This window comes from Convolutriloba macropyga, chromosome 8 (assembly GCF_964194025.1).
Source record: "Convolutriloba macropyga chromosome 8, txConMacr16.3, whole genome shotgun sequence".
Lineage (NCBI taxonomy): Eukaryota > Metazoa > Xenacoelomorpha > Acoela > Convolutidae > Convolutriloba > Convolutriloba macropyga.
Genome location: NC_134475.1, coordinates 45,721,362 through 45,745,215, shown reverse-complemented (window position 1 = coordinate 45,745,215; position 23,854 = coordinate 45,721,362). Strand labels below are relative to the sequence as shown.

General features: G+C 35.4%; 1 protein-coding gene across 4 annotated transcripts in view; it reads right to left on the bottom strand.

Annotated features, from left to right (window-relative positions):
• The window catches only part of LOC142344757 (uncharacterized), a 147,268-nt gene that overhangs the window by 55,099 nt on the left and 68,315 nt on the right, over positions 1–23,854 (bottom strand). For all 4 annotated transcript variants that reach the window (XM_075396657.1, XM_075396656.1, XM_075396658.1 and 1 more), the window contains 5 exons: positions 5,618–5,791; positions 4,926–5,096; positions 4,730–4,864; positions 2,598–2,768; positions 2,402–2,536 (listed from right to left, as the gene is read on the bottom strand). In XM_075396657.1, the coding sequence (XP_075252772.1) occupies positions 2,402–2,536; positions 2,598–2,768; positions 4,730–4,864; positions 4,926–5,096; positions 5,618–5,791 (786 nt within the window). The remainder of the gene's footprint in view (positions 1–2,401; positions 2,537–2,597; positions 2,769–4,729; positions 4,865–4,925; positions 5,097–5,617; positions 5,792–23,854) is intronic.

The following is a 23,854-nucleotide window of genomic DNA, read 5'->3' as shown; positions in this document are numbered from 1 at the left end:
AGGACAAGTCCTGAAATACAATTCAAAGAACTGAATGGAAAACTCAGAGGTACTCTACCTGACCAGCCGATCAATTGAACAATGCCAGCAAGAACACAAAAATCATCAAAAAATTGATAAACTAAAAGAATCAAAACTAAACAAAAACATACTCATTGCTAAAACTCTTGAAGCTTTTAAAACTAAGGCAAAATTTTCTCCCTTTAAAAATACTTATTTTCAAAAATGTTCAGAAATCACATTTTGTTTCTGAATTTAGTCCAGCATTATATCTGCAAGACATCAAAATTATTCATTGGCCCTTGAAGATCGATTAACTCGAAATTGACCAAAAAATTTGACAAAAAAATCAACTGAAATTTATAAGGAAATGTTGCTGAAAATCGTGATATAAATATCTTCAGAATCATTTCTGTGTCTCTAGAGGCTATCCAGTAACTCAATTCCAAGCTTAAAAAACTCATTGGCTCATAGATCGATGAAATATTTTTTAGAAATTTCAAACTTCAAAAAATAGAAATTGGATTCATTGAAATGCCGAAAGCCATTCAATAGCCCCCTAGCAACTATTTATTAACATACTATCAAACCCTGGATGAGGTTATCCAGCTACTTAGGCAGAAAAAATAAATAACATAGCTGGCAGATTGCCAGAAAATAGCCGCAGTAGATTCGTAGATCAGCAGTCTAAAAACAGTAAAAAAGACAGACCAAAAAAATTTGTCTTTTCATTGAAGGCTGATCTGTTATATTTTGATTAAAAATCTGTATAAGTTCTGGCTGCCTCTATTAGCTGATCTCAAATAACCTTCATTTAGAGTGACACACACCCATTTGACCTTATCTCTTTGAATTAAAGTAAATAAAAGTCAATTTCAAATTGAGGAAGTCATTTTTGAGAGTGAGGTAAGTCAAGTGTGACCAAAAATTTAATCATGCGCATGAACAAAAAAACTCGCTCCACTAAGAGCGAAAAATGACGTCACACATGCAATTCAGTTGAAATTGCATGAACGAATGAACAAAAAGTGGCTGTGACGTCATATGGTCGTAACAATAATCATGACGACGAAATAAAAAAAACCAAGAGAAGGCCAACAATAGCCTCAGCTATCGCTGTGCGGCTATTAAAAAGAAATGTTTCAAAAAAACATTAAAAAAATCGCAAATTCTATCAAAAACTTCTAAAAGTCGAAAGGTTAAATTGTTGAAAACAAATCCATTGAAAATATGCAGTAAATTTTTATCAGAAGGTGGAATAGTTTTTCTTGCACTTGAGAATGGACGAATATCAAAAACTGACAAAAATTTTAGGAAACTTTAAAAAATTCCAGATATTATCCAAAAATGCAAAAATTCGAGACATTAAGATGTTTTAAGAAACACCATACCATTGTTACTAGAAACTATGCAGTGTCCTATTAACAAACCTCAAAGGAGATTACCTGGTCCCGGAAGCTGGAAAAACCAAAAAAATGATGAAAATTTTCAAAAACGAAAAAAATGCCAATTTTTCAAAAAATATTGCTAAAATTTGTGATATTCAAAAGTTGTAACCTATTCCATGACAACTAAAAGCTTTTCATTAACTTATTATCCAACCTCTAATGGTTTTCTGGCCCCTGGGACTCAAACAACTTGAATAATGACAATAAAAGTCAAAAAAAAATTGGAAAAATTGTAAGTTTTGTCAAAAAATGCTAATACTCATGATGGCAGAAAGTTGAAAGCCATTCCATTATCACTAGAAACTATGCAGTAATCAATCATCAAACACTTTATCAAACCCTAGAGGGGGTTTTTGACACCTAGGGCTAAAAAAACTCAAAAAATGACAAAAATTTTCAAAAAACCTGAAAAAAATTGCAAAAATTATTATCATTTTGTGTTTGTGTTTGTAGTACTAAAACATATAGCTCATAAAATGGTCATAACAAGCAATTTTGTTTCACAAAAGGCCTTCACCAACTTTCAAAAACTTCAACCTAAGACTAATCAAACAAAAAACTCAAAAAAATCACAAAAAACCATGAAAAATTGCACCATTTTGAGCCCAAAAACTCCTAAAAACGACCTTTTAACCTTAAATTAAGGCCATCCCAGCAGCTGCACCACTATAAGCACTTGAAGGACTACTAAAGCCCACTTTGGGCCTCTAATGAAACTTAATGCCCGCTGGGCTTTAACTGTTTATCCCGTTTTGAAAGATCAAAGTCATTGAAAAATGTGTGCACACATCTTAAAAAAAATAGCGCACCAATACAATTCAAATTCTTTGAATTGTAAAAATAGATCACCATTACTACTCTCCGAGTCGTAAAAAGACAGATCAAAATCTTTGAATTGTACGAAAAGAAGAGGAAGCCGATAGTAGTCCCAGCTGCGGCTATTAATATCTTACTTTCTCTAGTTGAGCTATCTTCTGCTTGCAGTGAACAATTTCGGCCTTCAAAATTCTTATTTCACTCGTTAATTGTTCATTCTTTTCGGGCAAAAAGTTCATTGAGATAACATCTCCACGTAATTTCTCCCGCTCCTAAACAATTACAACATTATTTTTAGACCAAAAAGAAACAAAACGTAAGAGTATTTATTACCTTGTCAGCTGACTCAAGATTTAGTTTCATGTCATGCAGACTTCTGTTCAAATCGTCGATTTCTTCTCGCTTGATCTTGAGTTCATTGCTGAGAGAAATGTTCATGGCTTCGGTTCTACCATACAATGCGTTGTTTTCACTTGACTTAGCATCCACCGCAGCCAACTGGTTCTGCAATGACATATTAAAGTTGAATCATCGTTTGAATCTTAGTCACAGCAGCACTAATTTCACACAGCAGAAATAGAAATTGGATTCATTGAAATGCCGAAAGCCATTCAATAGCCCCCTAGCAACTATTTATTAACATACTATCAAACCCTGGATGAGGTTATCCAGCTACTTAGGCAGAAAAAATAAATAACATAGCTGGCAGATTGCCAGAAAATAGCCGCAGTAGATTCGTAGATCAGCAGTCTAAAAACAGTAAAAAAGACAGACCAAAAAAATTTGTCTTTTCATTGAAGGCTGATCTGTTATATTTTGATTAAAAATCTGTATAAGTTCTGGCTGCCTCTATTAGCTGATCTCAAATAACCTTCATTTAGAGTGACACACACCCATTTGACCTTATCTCTTTGAATTAAAGTAAATAAAAGTCAATTTCAAATTGAGGAAGTCATTTTTGAGAGTGAGGTAAGTCAAGTGTGACCAAAAATTTAATCATGCGCATGAACAAAAAAACTCGCTCCACTAAGAGCGAAAAATGACGTCACACATGCAATTCAGTTGAAATTGCATGAACGAATGAACAAAAAGTGGCTGTGACGTCATATGGTCGTAACAATAATCATGACGACGAAATAAAAAAAACCAAGAGAAGGCCAACAATAGCCTCAGCTATCGCTGTGCGGCTATTAAAAAGAAATGTTTCAAAAAAACATTAAAAAAATCGCAAATTCTATCAAAAACTTCTAAAAGTCGAAAGGTTAAATTGTTGAAAACAAATCCATTGAAAATATGCAGTAAATTTTTATCAGAAGGTGGAATAGTTTTTCTTGCACTTGAGAATGGACGAATATCAAAAACTGACAAAAATTTTAGGAAACTTTAAAAAATTCCAGATATTATCCAAAAATGCAAAAATTCGAGACATTAAGATGTTTTAAGAAACACCATACCATTGTTACTAGAAACTATGCAGTGTCCTATTAACAAACCTCAAAGGAGATTACCTGGTCCCGGAAGCTGGAAAAACCAAAAAAATGATGAAAATTTTCAAAAACGAAAAAAATGCCAATTTTTCAAAAAATATTGCTAAAATTTGTGATATTCAAAAGTTGTAACCTATTCCATGACAACTAAAAACTTTTCATTAACTTATTATCCAACCTCTAATGGTTTTCTGGCCCCTGGGACTCAAACAACTTGAATAATGACAATAAAAGTCAAAAAAAAATTGGAAAAATTGTAAGTTTTGTCAAAAAATGCTAATACTCATGATGGCAGAAAGTTGAAAGCCATTCCATTATCACTAGAAACTATGCAGTAATCAATCATCAAACACTTTATCAAACCCTAGAGGGGGTTTTTGACACCTAGGGCTAAAAAAACTCAAAAAATGACAAAAATTTTCAAAAAACCTGAAAAAAATTGCAAAAATTATTATCATTTTGTGTTTGTGTTTGTAGTACTAAAACATATAGCTCATAAAATGGTCATAACAAGCAATTTTGTTTCACAAAAGGCCTTCACCAACTTTCAAAAACTTCAACCTAAGACTAATCAAACAAAAAACTCAAAAAAATCACAAAAAACCATGAAAAATTGCACCATTTTGAGCCCAAAAACTCCTAAAAACGACCTTTTAACCTTAAATTAAGGCCATCCCAGCAGCTGCACCACTATAAGCACTTGAAGGACTACTAAAGCCCACTTTGGGCCTCTAATGAAACTTAATGCCCGCTGGGCTTTAACTGTTTATCCCGTTTTGAAAGATCAAAGTCATTGAAAAATGTGTGTACACATCTTAAAAAAAAATAGCGCACCAATACAATTCAAATTCTTTGAATTGTAAAAATAGATCACCATTACTACTCTCCGAGTCGTAAAAAGACAGATCAAAATCTTTGAATTGTACGAAAAGAAGAGGAAGCCGATAGTAGTCCCAGCTGCGGCTATTAATATCTTACTTTCTCTAGTTGAGCTATCTTCTGCTTGCAGTGAACAATTTCGGCCTTCAAAATTCTTATTTCACTCGTTAATTGTTCATTCTTTTCGGGCAAAAAGTTCATTGAGATAACATCTCCACGTAATTTCCCCCGCTCCTAAACAATTACAACATTATTTTTAGACCAAAAAGAAACAAAACGTAAGAGTATTTATTACCTTGTCAGCTGACTCAAGATTTAGTTTCATGTCATGTAGACTTCTGTTCAAATCGTCGATTTCTTCTCGCTTGATCTTGAGTTCATTGCTGAGAGAAATGTTCATGGCTTCGGTTCTACCATACAATGCGTTGTTTTCACTTGACTTAGCATCCACCGCAGCCAACTGGTTCTGCAATGACATATTAAAGTTGAATCATCGTTTGAATCTTAGTCACAGCAGCACTTTCACGATATTAAATATTACCCTAGCCTAAATCTTTCCCTACTGCATGTTTTAAAGGACAATACTGTTCATAGTTAGATTCATAATTTTGGAGTAAAATTGTTCTATATACAAAGTCAAATGAGTAGTTGTTCAGTGCTGACAACAAGTGAAACTTATATTGTTCCTAGATGTCTCAACCCAACGAAAGCGGCAGACGAAAAAACGATCGAGCGAAAAATTGCATACATAACCGAATAAAGTTGAAAGGATTGCTCTCTAACGACTGGCTGAGGGATGCTAAGCATTGGGGGGGGGGGGGGGGGGGGGGGAGCGAAGTGCGGGGGGGGGGGGGGGGTAGGTGGGGTTGGGAGGATTGGACGAGAGGGGTTCCAAATATCCAGGGAGGGGAGCTTGGACACGGGAGGAGTGTTCAGGGGGTGACTGAGGGGGTCAAAGCACAGTAGATTATTAATAACCACACCCACCTGCAGTGCAGTGATTTCATTGACATGTTGCCTGTGCTCCTTGTTGAGTTGTGTCTCGTACTCTCTACACATGTCACAGCCCTTGGCGGCCTTGGCCTGTAACTGCTCCACCTGCTGTTGCAGAGCAACCACTGTAGAGTCAGAGAAGCTACGCATCGAGTTCACTTGCGATGACTGCTCAACACAACATTGCACAACTTAGTTCAAAAACGTAGCCGGTAGATTGCCGGATAATAGCCGGGAAATACACTATTCGGACCTGTTATAAGAATAAAGCAGGAAGATTAGAGGATGCAAGAATCTAAAACTGAAACCAATTTAGTCTCTTCCCTGGGGCAAGATATTCGAAAAAATATCTGTTCCATCAAATAATAGAGACGACCTCATGATCAGTAGAGCTGTATGTTCAGTATATCAGTAGTGCAAGTCAATTACGGTTGTAAACTTGAAATAATTAAAGTTTGAATTTAGAAGTGAGTGAGGCAAGATAAAAAACTATTACGATAGTGACCCAAAAACTGACGCATAACAGCTTGATAAATGACGACAGGCACACAAAATTAGTTGCTAAGCGGTAGAAGTCATTGAAAAATGAAAAACAAAAATGGACGCAAAAATAATCGACGGAGAGAGACGTATTAAAAAACCTACGATCAGATCAAGAGCCTCGTTATTGCTTCACTGCTATTAAAAAACTAACAAAGACTTCAGTTCAACAAAAAAGAAACTTGGGGTTTACAGAATGTAGATTGGAACATAAAAACTGAGTTGGAGTCGTCGACGCGATAAATAAAACCCATCAATAAAATTCAGTTTAAAAAATATATGTACACTTTTTGAACATATTAAAGCTCATTGCATTTTTGGCGCAATACTTTATTCGTTACAGCCTCTTTATAGTCCTCTTTTTACCTTTATAAGGTTTGGAGCAAAATAAAATCAAAAACATAACCGACTAAAGTCGGGCGAATTGCCCTCAAAAGACCGGTTGGCTTCGTCAGTAGCTGGCCATCGTTTAGTGAAGCTTGCTTTAGCTTGAATCACCTTTGCAACTATTAGTTTTCCAGCCTTGATAGTAAAAAAATCAATTAAAAAACCGTTAATTTAAGAAACTTTTAAAATATTGCAAAATTTACAAGAAAAGCTTCCAGATTTCGCACTGAAAATCTCCAAAATTATTTTTTGTCTCTGGAGTTATGTCATGTAATCCCTCTGCAAGAATTTAAAAGCTTCGTTGGCCAGCAATGATCGTTAAACTCAGAAAAGGACAAAAATATTCAAAAATTTTGAAAACAACCGCAAATTTTAACGAAATGTTGCTAAAAATCAAGATTTTAAAATCTTCAAAACCATTTCTTTGTCTCAAGAGACGATCCAGTATCCCTATTTCACTATATCTGACTCATAATGATCCATAAACTTGGAAAATGATAACCATATTCAGAAAATTCGAAAGATTTAATTTTATTTAAATAATGCTAAAGCTGGAGTCTTTAAAATATTGAAAACCATTTCATTAAATCTATAAACTATGCAACAATTTTCTATTAAGCATTGGAGGAAGTCTCTGGGAACCTGGTGCCGGAAAAATGATTGAAAAAATTCAAGAAGATTCAAAAACTTGAAAAAATTGCGAATATTTTTTAAAATTGCGGAAATTGAAATCTTCAAAAACATTCCATTACATCTAGAAGCTATGAAGTAACCTAAAATCAAACCCTAGAGGAGGTTATGTGACTTCTTAGGCTGGAGAAACCTAAAAAATAACAAAATTTTGAAAAGATTAAAAAAAATTGCAAGTTGCATTAAAAAAGCTTAAGATTTGTGATAAAAGTTGAAAACTAATCCATGTCGAAAAAACATTGTCCAGTAAATAATTATCAAACAATTGGGCGCTACGTGTTTATTCCGTTTTTGAGGACGAAAAGTTGAATGGATCAGACGAAAAATCGGTCAAGCAAAAAATCACATAACAAAGACCGACATGACCAATATAATTGCTACAAACTTCGTTTGAGAGCAATTAATGAGAGTAGTTTAGATCACGCAAAAATCATGAAGTGAGAAAATTTACTGAAAAAGCGATATCAAAAATTTTCGAACAAAACGTTCAAGCGAAAATTTTGCATAAAAACGCACACGTTTACAATAATTGCTCCGAAAATCCTTCGAGAGAAATTTAAAAAATAGATCACCATTACTACTCTTCGAGTCGTAAAAAGACAGATCAAATTCTTTGAATTGTACAAAAAGAGGAAGAAGCCGATAGTAGTCCCAGCTGCGGCTATCAATATCTTACTTTTTCTAGTTGAGCTATCTTCTGCTTGCAGTGAAAAATTTCAACCTTCAAAATTCTTATTTCACTTCGTTTGAGAGCAATTAATAAACTATGCAGTAACATATTATCAAACCCTAGAGGAAGTTCCGTGGCCCTTGAGGCTAGAGAAACCATAAAAATTGCTAAAATTTGTGATATTAAATAGTTGAAAACTAATCCATGGCCAAAAATGTTTTTCAGTAACTCATTATCAAACTCTAACGAAGATTTTCCGACCCCTAAGGATTAAAAAACGTGAATAACGACAATAAATGTAAAAAAAAATTAAAAACAATTAAAAGTGTTGTCAAAAAAGGCTTCAATTTGTAATGTTAAAACGTTGAAACCATTCCATTAACACAGTCAACTATTGTCAAACCCTAGAGGAGGTTCACTGCCACTAAGGGCTGATAAAACTTCACAGTCGGAGAAACCTTAAAAATTACAAAAAATTTTGAAGAAACTTGAAAATTACTTTTATTTAAAAAATTGCTAAAACTTGTGATATTAAATAGCTAAAAAATAATCCATGGACAAACATTTTTTACAGTAACTTATTATCAAACTATAACGATGATTTTCTGAACCCCAAAAATGAAAAAACCTAAGTAAAGACAATAAATGTCAAAAAAATTTAAATAATTGCAAGTTTTGTCAAAAAAATGCTCAAATTCGTAATGTTTAAATGTTGAAACCATTCCATTACCACTAGAAACTATTGAGTAACCTATTGTCAAACCGTAGAGGAGATTACTTGACACCTAGGACTGATAAAACTTGACAAAAAAATTATAAACAAAACTCATAAATAAAATTTGATAAAAATGACAAAAACTTCCAAAAGCTTAAAATCATTGTCAAAATTAAAACAAATTTGCTTTTTGTTCGTCAGCGCCGTTGTTCGTCAAACATGGGGGTGCACCGGGGCTGATGGGGTTTGGGGCAATAGCGGTGGAGGGTCATAACTGGGGGGGTCCTCAACCCTAAGAACCACCCTTCACACCATAAGTATAATTATAAGTCTCCAAAACAGTTTGAGCTGAGACAGAGCTGAGAGTATCTAAGAGCACTTAATGCCAGCTGGGCGCTACCTGTTTATCCCGTTTTTGAGAAGCCTCAGACGGAAAATCGGTCAACCGAAAAATCGCATAAAAAAAGACCGACAGGACTAATAAAATTGCTACAAACTTCGTTTGGGAGCAATTAATAATATCGGGGCAAGAAATCATGGAGAGAGAGAGAGTGAGATAAGCTTATGAGATATGTTTTTGTAATGTAACGTTATGATGTTTATAACGAAGAATGTCTAAGAATGTGTAAACGATACCTCATGCAAACAAAGCAGCTAGAGCAGAAAAGAATACGATTGCTGTCTTTAGGTTTACGAAGCGCAGTAGAAAACGTTGTAGAAAAAATAACCTCGACGCCAAAAAAGTCCTGTATCGAATCAAAATAGAAGTAACTTAGGCCCCAGTCAGCTACTCATTTGCTATGGAGTCCCTAACAATCGGTTTTGATTGAACAACAAACTTTATTTCGGAGTGAAAGCAATTGAAAACCTAGTCGGCAAATTGCAGCTCTTGACCAGCATGACACATATTGGGATAGAAACAGAAGAATGAAAAACGACAAAAATTTTCTAAATGCCGAGGTGTTTTTTGGTGTTTAAATTCTGCATATTCGGTTAAGTTCTAACATTACACTTGATACAGCCTCTTAACTGAAGGTTATGAAGCATATAACTAATGCTAGCTCGCCATCGCTTTAATTAACTTTGCTAACGTAATGAACATTACGTAATTCGTTAGGTGAAATAACTTATAGGCCATTCACTTAAAACAGCAATTGAAGTAAGTCATATGACAAGCGTGAAAATTGTGACTTATGTCAAAGCAAAAACGTGATCAAAAGGCAAACCGAATTAAAAACATAACCGCCTAGCGTCGGGAGAATTACTCAAACAACCGGCGAGCGTTTGACTTTGTCAGTTGCTAGCCAAGGTTTAGTGAGGTTAGTTTAAGCCTAATTGAAGGGCAGTGAGGTGAGCGCAGCGGGGTGAAGGGGCGGGGATGCAACAGTGGGGGGAGGGCAACGGTGGGAGAGGGATCTTGGGCTGCATGGGCAGTTACGGCCTGAACAATGTGCAGGGGTGGCGATTGGGGTGTGGGCTGATATGGGGGTGGGGGTGTGGGATCAATTTCTAAGAACCGCCCTTCACACTCTAAATATAAGTCTCCAAAAAACTTTCGGTGAATCGCACAATTAGATACTATTGAGCTGAAAGCCTCTATAATAATTTAATGCCCACTGAGCGCTTTATCCCGTTTCTGAAGACGAAAAGTCAAATCAGTCTGACGAAAAATCACATAGACCAACAGGATTAATATAGTTGGTAAATTTCAATGATTTCCTAAAAAGTGATAGTTAAGTAAATTATGATAAAACGTTTCTGCTATAATTCAACGTTAATAAAAGTAAGATAATGATATCAAGCCACATATGAGCAGCTAAAAGGCGGCATCAACAAAAGAGTTGAAGAGAGACAGTACGACAGAGATAAAACGAGAAAGAGGAGGAAAGAAACCCAACAGAGAAAGAGAGAGAGAGAAAGAGCTAGGAATGATTTCCATAATGAGATTTGACTCTGAAACTTCTAGTTTGCTAGCCTTTTTAGAAATTAAATCATATAAAAACAAAGTGCAAAGCTTAACAGAAAAGTGTGCAAATTTCGCAGTGAAAAAAGGTTCAAAACCATTTTTATCTCTGGAGTTCCGTCATGTAACCCATCTGCGTCTGAGTTAGATACTTTCGTTGGCCGGTAAAGACTTAATCTGAGAATAGGACAAAAATAATCATTAACAAAAATAAACGTTTGGAACAATTGCAAATTCTAACAAATCGATAAAGTTATATCTTTAGAAATACTTCATTGTCTGAATAAACAATACAGTAACCCTATTTTAAGCCTGACATAGTTTCACTGTCTCAAACATCCATAAACTTGGAACTTGATAAAAACTTGCCAAAAAATGAAAAAAATTCAGTTTTTATCAAAAAATTGATAAAAAGAGAGATCAAAATATTGATAACCATTCCAATAACTCTAAACTACGCAGCAGCTTTTTATTAAATCTTGGAGGAGGTCCCCGAGCCCCTGGTGGCAGAAGAAGAAACAAAATTTCAATAATAAAAAATTTCAAAAAATAGCAAACACTTTTTTAAAGATGCTAAAATTCGTGAGACTAAATTTCTGAAAAACCTTCTATTACATCTCGAAATTAATCAGTAAGCTAATATCGAACACTACAGGAGGTTTCGTGGCTCTAGCGGCTGGAGAAGGTTCATTGGGACCTTGGAAGGTCCTTGGAAGGTCAAAATTTTGGAAGGTTCATAAAAAAATTGCAAAATTTGTGCTATTAATAAGCTGAAAAATAGGATCAAAAACAAGGCCCAAAAAATTTACAGTAACTTATCAATAAACTTTAACGGAGGTTTTCGGAACCCTGAGACAAAAAAAACAGAACAACGACTATAAATGTCGAAAATGAAAATTACAAATTTTGTATAAAAAAATGCTAAAATTCGTGATGGCAATATCTTGAAAAAAATTCCATTACATCTCGAAAACATACCATAACCAATTAATAAACACTACAGGAGGTTTGTTGTCTCTTTAGAAGACCTCAATTTCCAAATGTAAAAAAAAATTGCAAGCTTTCTTTAAAAAAATTGCCAAAAATTGTGATATTAAAAGTTGAAAACTATTCTATGGCCAATAGGAAAGTTTAAGTAACTCATTATCAAAACATTAAGGAAGTTTCTGGCGTTTGGGTTTGGAAAAACCTGAAAAACGACAAAAAATGTCAACAAGTTACAAGTTTTATCAAAAAGGCTGAAATCCGTGATCTAAAATGTTAAAAACCATTCCATTAGCATTAGAAACTATATAGTAAACTATTATCAAACACTAGAGAAGGTTTCTGGACACCTAGGGCTAAAAAAACTTAAAAAATGACAAACATTTTTAAAAAGCTTGAAAAAAATTGTGAAAATTAGTATGTATTTGCGTGCTTTTATTTGGATTACCAAAACACGTAGCTCACAAACGACCGGCGAATTGCTCTTAAATGACCGGCGAGCGCTTGCCTTTCTCAGTAGCTAGCCACGGTTTAGTGAGGCTAGCGACAGATTAATTGAAGAGGCGTAAGGTGAGCCAAGCGGGGTTAACTGCAGCGGGTGTGCAAAAGTGGATTAGGGGGACTGATGTGGGGGGCGGTGGGTGGGTGGGCGTGTGGGATCAACTTCTAAGAACCGCCCTTCACACCATAAGAATAGTCTCCAAAACAGTTTCTGTTAATCTCGTACTTGACGACTAGTGGGATGTACGGCTCCAGGAGAAAGTAATGCAAACTGGGCGCCACCACTTCATCCCGTTTCTTAAGACGAAAGTGAAAACAGTCAGACAAAAATCGGCGAAGCAAGAAAATGCAAGTTAAGAAAGTTTTACTAACTCATTAGCAAAACGTTAAGGAGGCTTTCTGGCGGCTGGGTCTGGAAAAACTTGAATAACGACAAAAATTGGAAATCAAAGTTTTGTAAAAAAAAAGCTAAACTCCGTGATCTAAAATGATTAAAAAACCATTGCATTAGCAATAGAAACTATATAGTAAACATTTATCAAACACTAAAGAAAGTTCCTTGACACCTAGGGCTAAGAAATATTTCATTTTTTAAAATCTTGAAAAAAAATGTGAAAATTAGTATAAATTTGCGTGCTTTTATTTGGATTACCAAAACATATAGCTCTTAAAATAGTCATAAAAGGACTTACGTCATGCAAAAGACACATATCAAATATTAACAGCTTCAATTTCAAACTGCTCCAACAAAAAAAATTGAAACAACCGACTAACGTAGTGCGAATTGCTCTCAAACGACCGGCGAGCGGTTGGCTTCCTCAGTAGATAGCCACATTTTAGTGAAACTACCGCCCGATTAACTGAAGGGGGATAAGGTGAGCGCAGCGGGGGTGCACTGGAGCGTGACAGCCAAAGTGGATTGAGAGGATTGATGAGGGGGCGGTGGGTGGGTGGAAATGTGGGGTCATTTTCTAAGAACCGCCCTTCACACCATAAGTATAAATTTCCAAAACTGTTTCTGTTAATCACATACTTGAAGACTAGTGAGTTGAACGGCTCTGAGAGAACCTAATGCAAAGTGGACGCTACCTCTTTATCCCATTTCTTAAGACGAAAGTGAAATGGGTCAGACGAAAAACCGGCAAATCAAGAAATTGCAAGTTTTATTTTGAGAAAACTGCCACAGATTGTGATATCAAAAAGTTGAAACTTCTTCTATGGCCAATAACAAAGATTTAGTAACTCATTAGCAAAACGTTAAGGAGGCTTTCTGGCGGCTGGGTCTGGAAAAACTTGAATGACGACAAAAATTGGAAATTAAAGTTTTGTAAAAAATAAAGCTAAAATCCGTGATCTAAAATGATAAAAAACCATTGCATTAGCAATAGAAACTATATAGTAAACAATTATCAAACACTAGAGAAAGTTCCTTGACACCTAGGGCTAAGAAAACTTGAAAAATGACCATCATTTTTAAAAGGCTTGAAAAAAATGTAAAAATTAGTATAAATTTAAGTTCTTTTATTTGGATTACCAAAACATATAGCTTTTAAAAAAGTGAAAAAAAGTACTTACGTCAGGCAAAAGACCCTTATCAACTATTAACAGCTTCAATTTCAAACTGCTCCAACAAAAAAATTTGAAACAACCAACTAAAGTGCGAATTGCTCTCAAACGACCGGCGGGCGGTTGGCTTCCTCAGTAGATAGCCACGTTTTAGTGAAGCTACCGCCCGATTAATTGAAGGGGCATAAGGTGAGCGTAGCGGGGGTGCACTGGAGCGTGGGTGCAAAAGTGGATTGGGGGACTGATGTGGGGGGGGGCGGTGGGTGGGTGGGGTGTGGGATCAACTTCTAAGAACCGCCCTTCACACCATAAGAATAGTCTCCAAAACAGTTTCTGTTAATCTCATACTTGACGACTAGTGGGATGTACGGCTCCAGGAGAAAGTAATGCAAACTGGGCGCCACCACTTCATCCCGTTTCTTAAGACGAAAGTGAAAACAGTCAGACAAAAATCGGCGAAGCAAAAAAATGCAAGTTAAGAAAGTTTTACTAACTCATTAGCAAAACGTTAAGGAGGCTTTCTGGCGGCTGGGTCTGGAAAAACTTGAATAACGACAAAAATTGGAAATTAAAGTTTTGTAAAAAAAAGCTAAAATCCGTGATCTAAAATGATTAAAAAACCATTGCATTAGCAATAGAAACTATATAGTAAACACTTATCACACACTAAAGAAAGTTCCTTGACACCTAGGGCTAAGAAATATTTCATTTTTTAAAATCTTGAAAAAAAAATGTGAAAATTAGTATAAATTTGCGCGCTTTCATTTGGATTACCAAAACATATAGCTCTTAAAATAGTCATAAAAGGACTTACGTCATGCAAAAGACACATATCAAATATTAACAGCTTCAATTTCAAACTGCTCCAACAAAAAAATTGAAACAACCGACTAACGTCGTGCGAATTGCTCTCAAACGACCGGCGAGCGGTTGGCTTCCTCAGTAGATAGCCACGTTTTAGTGAAGCTACCGCCCAATTAACTGAAGGGGGATAAGGTGAGCGCAGCGGGGGTGCACTGGCGCGTGGCTGTCAAAGTGGATTGGGAGGATTGATGAGGGGGCGGTGGGTGGGTGGAAATGTGGGGTCAATTTCTAAGAACCGCCCTTCACACCATAAGTATAAATCTGCAAAACTGTTTCTGTTAATCACATACTTGAAGACTAGTGAGTTGAACGGCTCTGAGAGAACCTAATGCAAAGTGGACGCTACCTCTTTATCCCATTTCTTAAGACGAAAGTGAAATGGATCAGACGAAAAACCGGCAAATCAAGAAATTGCAAGTTTTATTTTAAGAAAACTGCCAAAGATTGTGATATCAAAAAGTTGAAACTTCTTCTATGGCCAATAACAAAGATTTAGTAACTCATTAGCAAAACGTTAAGGAGGCTTTCTGGCGGCTGGGTCTGGAAAAACTTGAATAACGACAAAAATTGGAAATTAGAAGGTTTTTTTGTAAAAAAAAGCTAAAATCCGTGATCTAAAATGATAAAAAAAACCATTGCATTAGCAATAGAAACTATATAGTAAACAATTATCAAACACTAGAGAAAGTTCCTTGACACCTAGGGCTAAGAAAACTTGAAAAATGACCATCATATTTAAAAGGCTTGAAAAAAATGTAAAAATTAGTATAAATTTAAGTTCTTTTATTTGGATTACCAAAACATATAGCTTTTAAAATAGTGAAAAAAAGTACTTACGTCAGGCAAAAGACCCTTATCAACTATTAACAGCTTCAATTTCAAGCTGCTCCAACAAAAAAATTTGAAACAACCAACTAAAGTGCGAATTGCTCTTTAGCGACCGGCGGGAGGTTGGCTTCCTCAGTAGCTGGCCACGTTTCAGTGAAGCTACCGCCCGATTAATTGAAGGGGCATAAGGTGAGCGTAGCGGGGGTGCACTGGAGCGTGGGTGCAAAAGTGGATTGGGGGACTGATGTGGGGGGGGGCGGTGGGTGGGTGGGGTGTGGGATCAATTTCTAAAAACCGCCCCTCAAATCATAAGAATAAGTCTCTAAAATTGTTTCTGTTAATCGCATGCTTGAGGACTAGTGGGTTGAACGGCTCTAAGAGAAACTAATGCAAACTGGGCGCTAGCTCTATATCCCGTTTCTTATGACAAAATTCAAATGGGTCAAACGAAAAATCGGCCAAGCAAAAGATTGCAAACAAGACAGACAGGATTAATATATTTGTATTTGCTCTAAATTGCTTTTAGAGCAATTAAATGATTTCCTAGAAAGTGCTTGTTCAGTCAATTATTATAAAATACACTTCTAATATAACTCATTGTTAATGAGTATCAGATAATACGAAATATAAAAAGATAATCAGAAATATAAAAACTAAAAAGTGCAAAGCTTAACAGAAAAGTTTCCAAATTTCGCACTGAAAAAAGGTTCAAGACCATTTTTGTCTCTAGGGTTCTGTTGTGTAATCCATCTACAAGATTTGAAACATTCGTTGGCCAGTAAAGACTGTTAAACTGAGAAGAGGAAAAATAATCATTAAAAAACATTTTTAAAACAATTGCAAATTTTAACAGATCGACATATTAATATCTTTAGAACCACTTCATTGTCTCAATAAACAGTACAAAAAACAAATTGCAAGCCTTACATAGTTTCACTGTCTCAAATATCAATATACTTGGAACTTGATAAAAACTTGCCAAAAAAATGAAAAATTTTATGAAAAAATTGATAAAAGTCGAGTCATTAAAATATTGATAACCATTCCAATAACTCTAAACTATGCAGCAGCTTTTTATTAAATCTTGGAGGAGGTCCCCGAGCCCCTGGTGGCAGAAAAAAACAAAATTTCAATAATAAAAAACTTGAAAAAAAAGCAAACACTTTTTTAGAAGGATGCTAAAATTCGTGAGACTAAATTTCTGAAAAACATTCTATTACATCTCGAAATCAACATTATCGAACACTACAGGAGGTTCGGTGGCTCTAGAGGCTGGAGAAGACCTTAGTAGATAGCCACGTTTTAGTGAAGCTACCGCCCGATTAACTGAAGGGGGATAAGGTGAGCGCAGCGGGGGTGCACTGGAGCGTGGCTGCCAAAGTGGATTGGGAGGATTGATGAGAGGGCGGTGGGTGGGTGGAAATGTGGGATCAACTTCTAAGAACCGCCCTTCACACCATAAGAATAGTCTCCAAAACAGTTTCTGTTAATCTCATACTTGACGACTAGTGGGATGTACGGCTCCAGGAGAAAGTAATGCAAGATGGGCGCCACCTTTTCATCCCGTTTCTTAAGACGAAAGTGAAATCAGTCAGACAAAAATCGGCGAAGCAAGAAAATGCAAGTTAAGAAAGTTTTACTAACTCATTAGCAAAACGTTAAGGAGGCTTTCTGGCGGCTGGGTCTGGAAAAACTTGAATAACAACAAAAATTGGAAATTAAAGTTTTGTAAAAAAAAAGCTAAAATCCGTGATCTAAAATGATTAAAAAACCATTGCTATATAGTAAACACTTATCACACACTAAAGAAAGTTCCTGGACACCTAGGGCTAAGAAATTTCATTTTTTTAAAATCTTGAAAAAAATGTGAAAATTAGTATAAATTTGCGTGCTTTTATTTGGATTACCAAAACATATAGCTCTTAAAATAGTCATAAAAGGACTTACGTCATGCAAAAGACACATATCAAATATTAACAGCTTCAATTTCAAACTGCTCCAACAAAAAAATTGAAACAACTGACTAACGTCGTGCGAATTGCTCTCAAACGACCGGCGAGCGGTTGGCTTCCTCGAGTAGATAGCCACGTTTTAGTGAAGCTACCGCCCGATTAACTGAAGGGGGATAAGGTGAGCGCAGCGGGGGTGCACTGGAGCGTGGCTGCCAAAGTGGATTGGGAGAATTGATGAGGGGGCGGTGGGTGGGTGGAAATGTGGGATCAACTTCTAAGAACCGCCCTTCACACCATAAGTATAAATTTCCAAAACTGTTTCTGTTAATCACATACTTGAAGACTAGTGAGTTGAACGGCTCTGAGAGAACCTAATGCAAAGTGGACGCTACCTCTTTATCCCATTTCTTAAGACGAAAGTGAAATGGGTCAGACGAAAAACCGGCAAATCAAGAAATTGCAAGTTTTATTTTAAGAAAACTGCCAAAGATTGTGATATCAAAAAGTTGAAACTTCTTCTATGGCCAATAACAAAGATTTAGTATCTCATTAGCAAAACGTTAAGGAGGCTTTCTGGCGGCTGGGTCTGGAAAAACTTGAATTACGACAAAAATTGGAAATTAGGTTTTTTTAAAAAAAAAAGCTAAAATCCGTGATCTAAAATGATAAAAAACCATTGCATTAGCAATAGAAACTATATAGTAAACAATTATCGAACACTAGAGAAAGTTCCTTGACACCTAGCGCTGAGAAAACTTGAAAAATGACCATCATTTTTAAAAGGCTTGAAAAAAATGTCAAAATTAGTATAAATTTAAGTTCTTTTATTTGGATTACCAAAACATATAGCTTTTAAAATAGTGAAAAAAAGTACTTACGTCAGGCAAAAGACCCTTATCAACTATTAACAGCTTCAATTTCAAACTGCTTCAACAAAAAAATTTGAAACAACCAACTAAAGTGCGAATTGCTCTCAAACGACCGGCGGGCGGTTGGCTTCCTCAGTAGATAGCCACGTTTTAGTGAAGCTACCTCCCGATTAATTGAAGGGGCATAAGGTGAGCGTAGCGGGGGTGCACTGGAGCGTGGGTGCAAAAGTGGATTGGGGGACTGATGTGGGTGGGGGGGCGGTGGGTGGGTGGGGTGTGGGATCAACTTCTAAGAACCGCCCTTCACACCATAAGAATAGTCTCCAAAACAGTTTCTGTTAATCTCATACTTGACGACTAGTGGGATGTACGGCTCCAGGAGAAAGTAATGCAAGATGGGCGCCACCACTTCATCCCGTTTCTTAAGACGAAAGTGAAATCAGTCAGACAAAAATCGGCGAAGCAAGAAAATGCAAGTTAAGAAAGTTTTACTAACTCATTAGCAAAACGTTAAGGAGGCTTTCTGGCGGCTGGGTCTGGAAAAACTTGAATAACGACAAAAATTGGAAATTAAAGTTTTGTAAAAAAAAAGCTAAAATCCGTGATCTAAAATGATTAAAAAACCATTGCTATATAGTAAACACTTATCACACACTAAAGAAAGTTCCTGGACACCTAGGGCTAAGAAATTTCATTTTTTTAAAATCTTGAAAAAAATGTGAAAATTAGTATAAATTTGCGTGCTTTTATTTGGATTACCAAAACATATAGCTCTTAAAATAGTCATAAAAGGACTTACGTCATGCAAAAGACACATATCAAATATTAACAGCTTCAATTTCAAACTGCTCCAACAAAAAAATTGAAACAACCGACTAACGTCGTGCGAATTGCTCTCAAACGACCGGCGAGCGGTTGGCTTCCTCGAGTAGATAGCCACGTTTTAGTGAAGCTACCGCCCGATTAACTGAAGGGGGATAAGGTGAGCGCAGCGGGGGTGCACTGGAGCGTGGCTGCCAAAGTGGATTGGGAGGATTGATGAGGGGCCGGTGGGTGGGTGGAAATGTGGGGTCAATTTCTAAGAACCGACCTTCACACCATAAGTATAAATTTCCAAAACTGTTTCTGTTAATCACATACTTGAAGACTAGTGAGTTGAACGGCTCTGAGAGAACCTAATGCAAAGTGGACGCTACCTCTTTATCCCATTTCTTAAGACGAAAGTGAAATGGGTCAGACGAAAAACCGGCAAATCAAGAAATTGCAAGTTTTATTTTAAGAAAACTGCCAAAGATTGTGATATCAAAAAGTTGAAACTTCTTCTATGGCCAATAACAAAGATTTAGTATCTCATTAGCAAAACGTTAAGGAGGCTTTCTGGCGGCTGGGTCTGGAAAAACTTGAATAACGACAAAAATTGGAAATTAGGTTTTTTTTTTAAAAAAAAAGCTAAAATCCGTGATCTAAAATGATAAAAAACCATTGCATTAGCAATAGAAACTATATAGTAAACAATTATCGAACACTAGAGAAAGTTCCTTGACAATTAGGGCTAAGAAAACTTGAAAAATGACCATCAATTTTAAAAGGCTTGAAAAAAATGTAAAAATTAGTATAAATTTAAGTTCTTTTATTTGGATTACCAAAACATATAGCTATTAAAATAGTGAAAAAAAGTACTTACGTCAGGCAAAAGACCCTTATCAACTATTAACAGCTTCAATTTCAAACTGCTCCAACAAAAAAATTTGAAACAACCAACTAAAGTGCGAATTGCTCTCAAACGACCGGCGGGCGGTTGGCTTCCTCAGTAGATAGCCACGTTTTAGTGAAGCTACCGCCCGATTAATTGAAGGGGCATAAGGTGAGCGTAGCGGGGGTGCACTGGAGCGTGGGTGCAAAAGTGGATTGGGGGACTGATGTGGGGGGGGGGCGGTGGTGGGTGGGGTGTGGGATCAACTTCTAAGAATTTCTAAGCAATTAAATGATTTCCTAGAAAGTGCTTGTTCAGTCAATTATTATAAAATACACTTCTAATATAACTCATTGTTAATGAGTATCAGATAATACGAAATATAAAAAGATAATCAGAAATATAAAAACTAAAAAGTGCAAAGCTTAACAGAAAAGTTTCCAAATTTCGCACTGAAAAAAGGTTCAAGACCATTTTTGTCTCTAGGGTTCTGTTGTGTAATCCATCTACAAGATTTGAAACATTCGTTGGCCAGTAAAGACTGTTAAACTGAGAAGAGGAAAATTAATCGTTAAAAAACATTTTTAAAACAATTGCAAATTTTAACTGATCGACATATTAAAATCTTTAGAACCACTTCATTGTCTCAATAAACAGTACAAAAAACAAATTGCAAGACTTACATAGTTTCACTGTCTCAAATATCAATATACTTGGAACTTGATAAAAACTTGCCAAAAAAATGAAAAATTTTATGAAAAAATTGATAAAAGTCGAGTCATTAAAATATTGATAACCATTCCAATAACTCTAAACTATGCAGCAGCTTTTTATTAAATCTTGGAGGAGGTCCCCGAGCCCCTGGTGGCAGAAAAAAACAAAATTTTAATAATAAAAAACTTGAAAAAAAAGCAAACACTTTTTTAGAAAGATGCTAAAATTCGTGAGATTTTCGTGCTAAATTTCTGAAAAACATTCTATTACATCTCGAAATCAACATTATCGAACACTACAGGAGGTTCGGTGGCTCTAGAGGCTGGAGAAGACTAAAGATGACAAAAAAATCAAAAAATTTTGTAAGTTTCATAAAAATATTGCAGAAACTTGTGCTATTAATAAGCTGAAAAAGGACCAAAAACAACTATTAGTTACAGCCTCTTTATAGTCCTCTTAAGGTTTGGAGCAAAATAAAATCAGAAACATAACCAACTAAAGTCGGGCGAATTGCCCCCAACCGACCAGTTGGCTTCGTCAGTAGCTAGCCACGGTTAAGTGAGGATAGCTTTAGCTTGATTCAACTCAGCAAGTTTTAGTTTTCTAGCCTTGTTAGTGAATAAATCAAATAAAAAACATATTTTAAAAAGTTGCAAAATTTAAAAGAAAAGGTTCCAGATTTCGCGGTAAAAACGTTCAAAACTTTTTTTGTCTCTTGAATTATTTCAAGTAACCCATCTGCAAGACCTGAAAAGCTTCGTTGGCCAGTAATGATCGTTAACTCAGAAAAGGACAAAAATAGTCAAATTTTTCAAAACAATCTCAAATTTTATCCAAATCTTGCTAAAACTCAGGATATTAAAATCTTCAAAATCATTTTATTGTCCCAAGAGACTACACAGTATCCCTTTTTCAAGCCTTAAAAAGCTTCACTGGCTTATAAAGATCCATAAACTTGGGACATGATAATAATTTTACAAAAAAAATTAAAAAAGATTCAAACTTTATCAAAACAATTGATAAAAATCGAGTCATTAAAGTATTGATAGCCATTTCATTAACTCTAAACTATGCAGCAGCTTATTATCACGTCTTGGAGGAGGTCCACGAGCTCCTGGTGGCGGAAAAATAATCAAAAAAACTTGAAAAAATTGCAAATACTTTTTTAAAAGTTGCTAAAATTCGTGGTATTAAAATTCTGAAAAACATTCTATTACATCTCAAAAATATACAATAAACAATTACCGAACACTAGAGGAGGTTCCGTGACTCTTGAGGCTAGGGAAAACTAAAAATGACAAATTTCAAAAAATTTGAAGAAAATTTCCCAACAAAAATTACAGTACCTTATTGTAATACTTTAACGGCGGTTTTTTGAACCCAGAGGCCAAAATAAACTTAAATAACCACTATGAACGTCGAAAAAAATGAAAAAATTACAAAATTTGTCAAAAAATGCTAAAATTCGTGATGTTAATATCACTTTCAGACACCTAAAAATGACATGAATTGAATCATACTTGAAAAAAACTGCAAGTATTCTTTACAAAAATGCAAATATTTGTGATACTAAAAAGTTCAAAACTATTCTAAGGCCAATAAGTAAGTTTTCGTAACCCATTGTCAAAACGTTGAGGAGTTTTTCTGGCGACTGGGTCTGGAAAAACCTGAATAACGACAAAAAAAATGTCAAAACAAATTGGAACAAATTGTAAGTTTTTCAAAAAAGCTGAAATCCGTGATCTAAAATAATAAAAGCCAGTCCATTAGCACCAGAAATTATATAGTTAACTATTATCAAACACTAGAGAAGGTTCCTTGACACCTAGAGCTAAAACAACTTGAAAAATGACAAACATTGTGACAAACATTGTGACAAACAAGCTTGAAAAACATTGTGAAAATTAGTAAAAATTCCGTGCTTTTATTTGGATTACCAAAACATATAGCTCTTAAATTAGTCGTAAAAAGTACTTGTCTCTTGCGAAAGACCTTTATCAACTTCAAAATATTCAATTTTAGACTGCTCCAACAAAAAATTTGAAACAACCGACAATGTCGACAGGCGAGCGATTGGCTTCCTCAGTAGCTAGCCACCGTATAGTGAGGCTACCGCCAGATTATTCGAAGGGGCGTAAGGTGACCGCAGCGGGGTGCAACGCAGTGGGCGTGGAAAAGTGGTCGGGGGACTGATGTGGCGGCGGTGGGTGGGGTGTGGGATCAATTTCTAAGAACCGCCCCTCAAATCATAATAAGTACTCTAAAATTGTTTCTGTTAATCGCATGCTTGAGGACTAGTGGGTTGAACGGCTCTAAGAGAAACTAATGCAAACTGGGCGCTACCGCTTTATCCCGTTTCTTAAGACGAAAGTCAAATGGGTCAGACGAAAAATCGGTCAAGCAAAAAATTGCAAAAAATACAGACAGGATTAATATATTTGCATTTGCTCTAAATTGCTTTTAGAGCAATTAACAATGATTTCCTAAAAAGTGCCTGTTAAGTCAACTATGATAAGAAACATTTCTACTATAACCCATTGTTATTGAGGATCAAAGATGACAGTACGCCACATAACAGCAGCTGAAGTGCGGCATCAACAAAGAGCGAGAGAGAGGGGGATAAAGTGAGAGAGAAAGAAGGCCATAAACCGTAAACAAGAAATAGAAGGATAGAAACCCTAACCGACAGAGAAACAGAGCCAAGAATATTTTTCATGATAAGATTTGACTCGGCAACTTCTAGTTTTCTAGCCTTGTTAGTAATTAAATCATACAAAAACTAAAAGTGCAAAGCTTAACAGAAAAGTGTGCAAATTTCCCAGTGAAAAAAGGTTCAAAACCATTTTTATCTCTTGAGTTCTGTCATGTAACCCATCTGCAAGAGTTAGATACTTTCGTTGGACAGTAAAGACAGTTAATCTGAGAATAAGACAAAAAATAATAATTAAAATAAACATTTTGAAACGATTGCAAATTTTAACAAATCGGTAATTATCTTTAGAACAACTTAATTATCTCAATAAACTATACAGTAGCCCTATTTCAAGCCTCAAATAGTTTCACTGGCTCATAAAGATACATAAACTTGGGACATGATAATAATTTTCCAAAAATTGAATGAGATTCAAATTTTATCAAAAAATTGATATAGGTCGAGTCATTATAATATTGATAATAAACTATATATATATAAATATATATATATATATATATATATATATATATATAATTATTTATATATATATATATAAACTATACATATATAATTATATATATATATATATAATATATATAT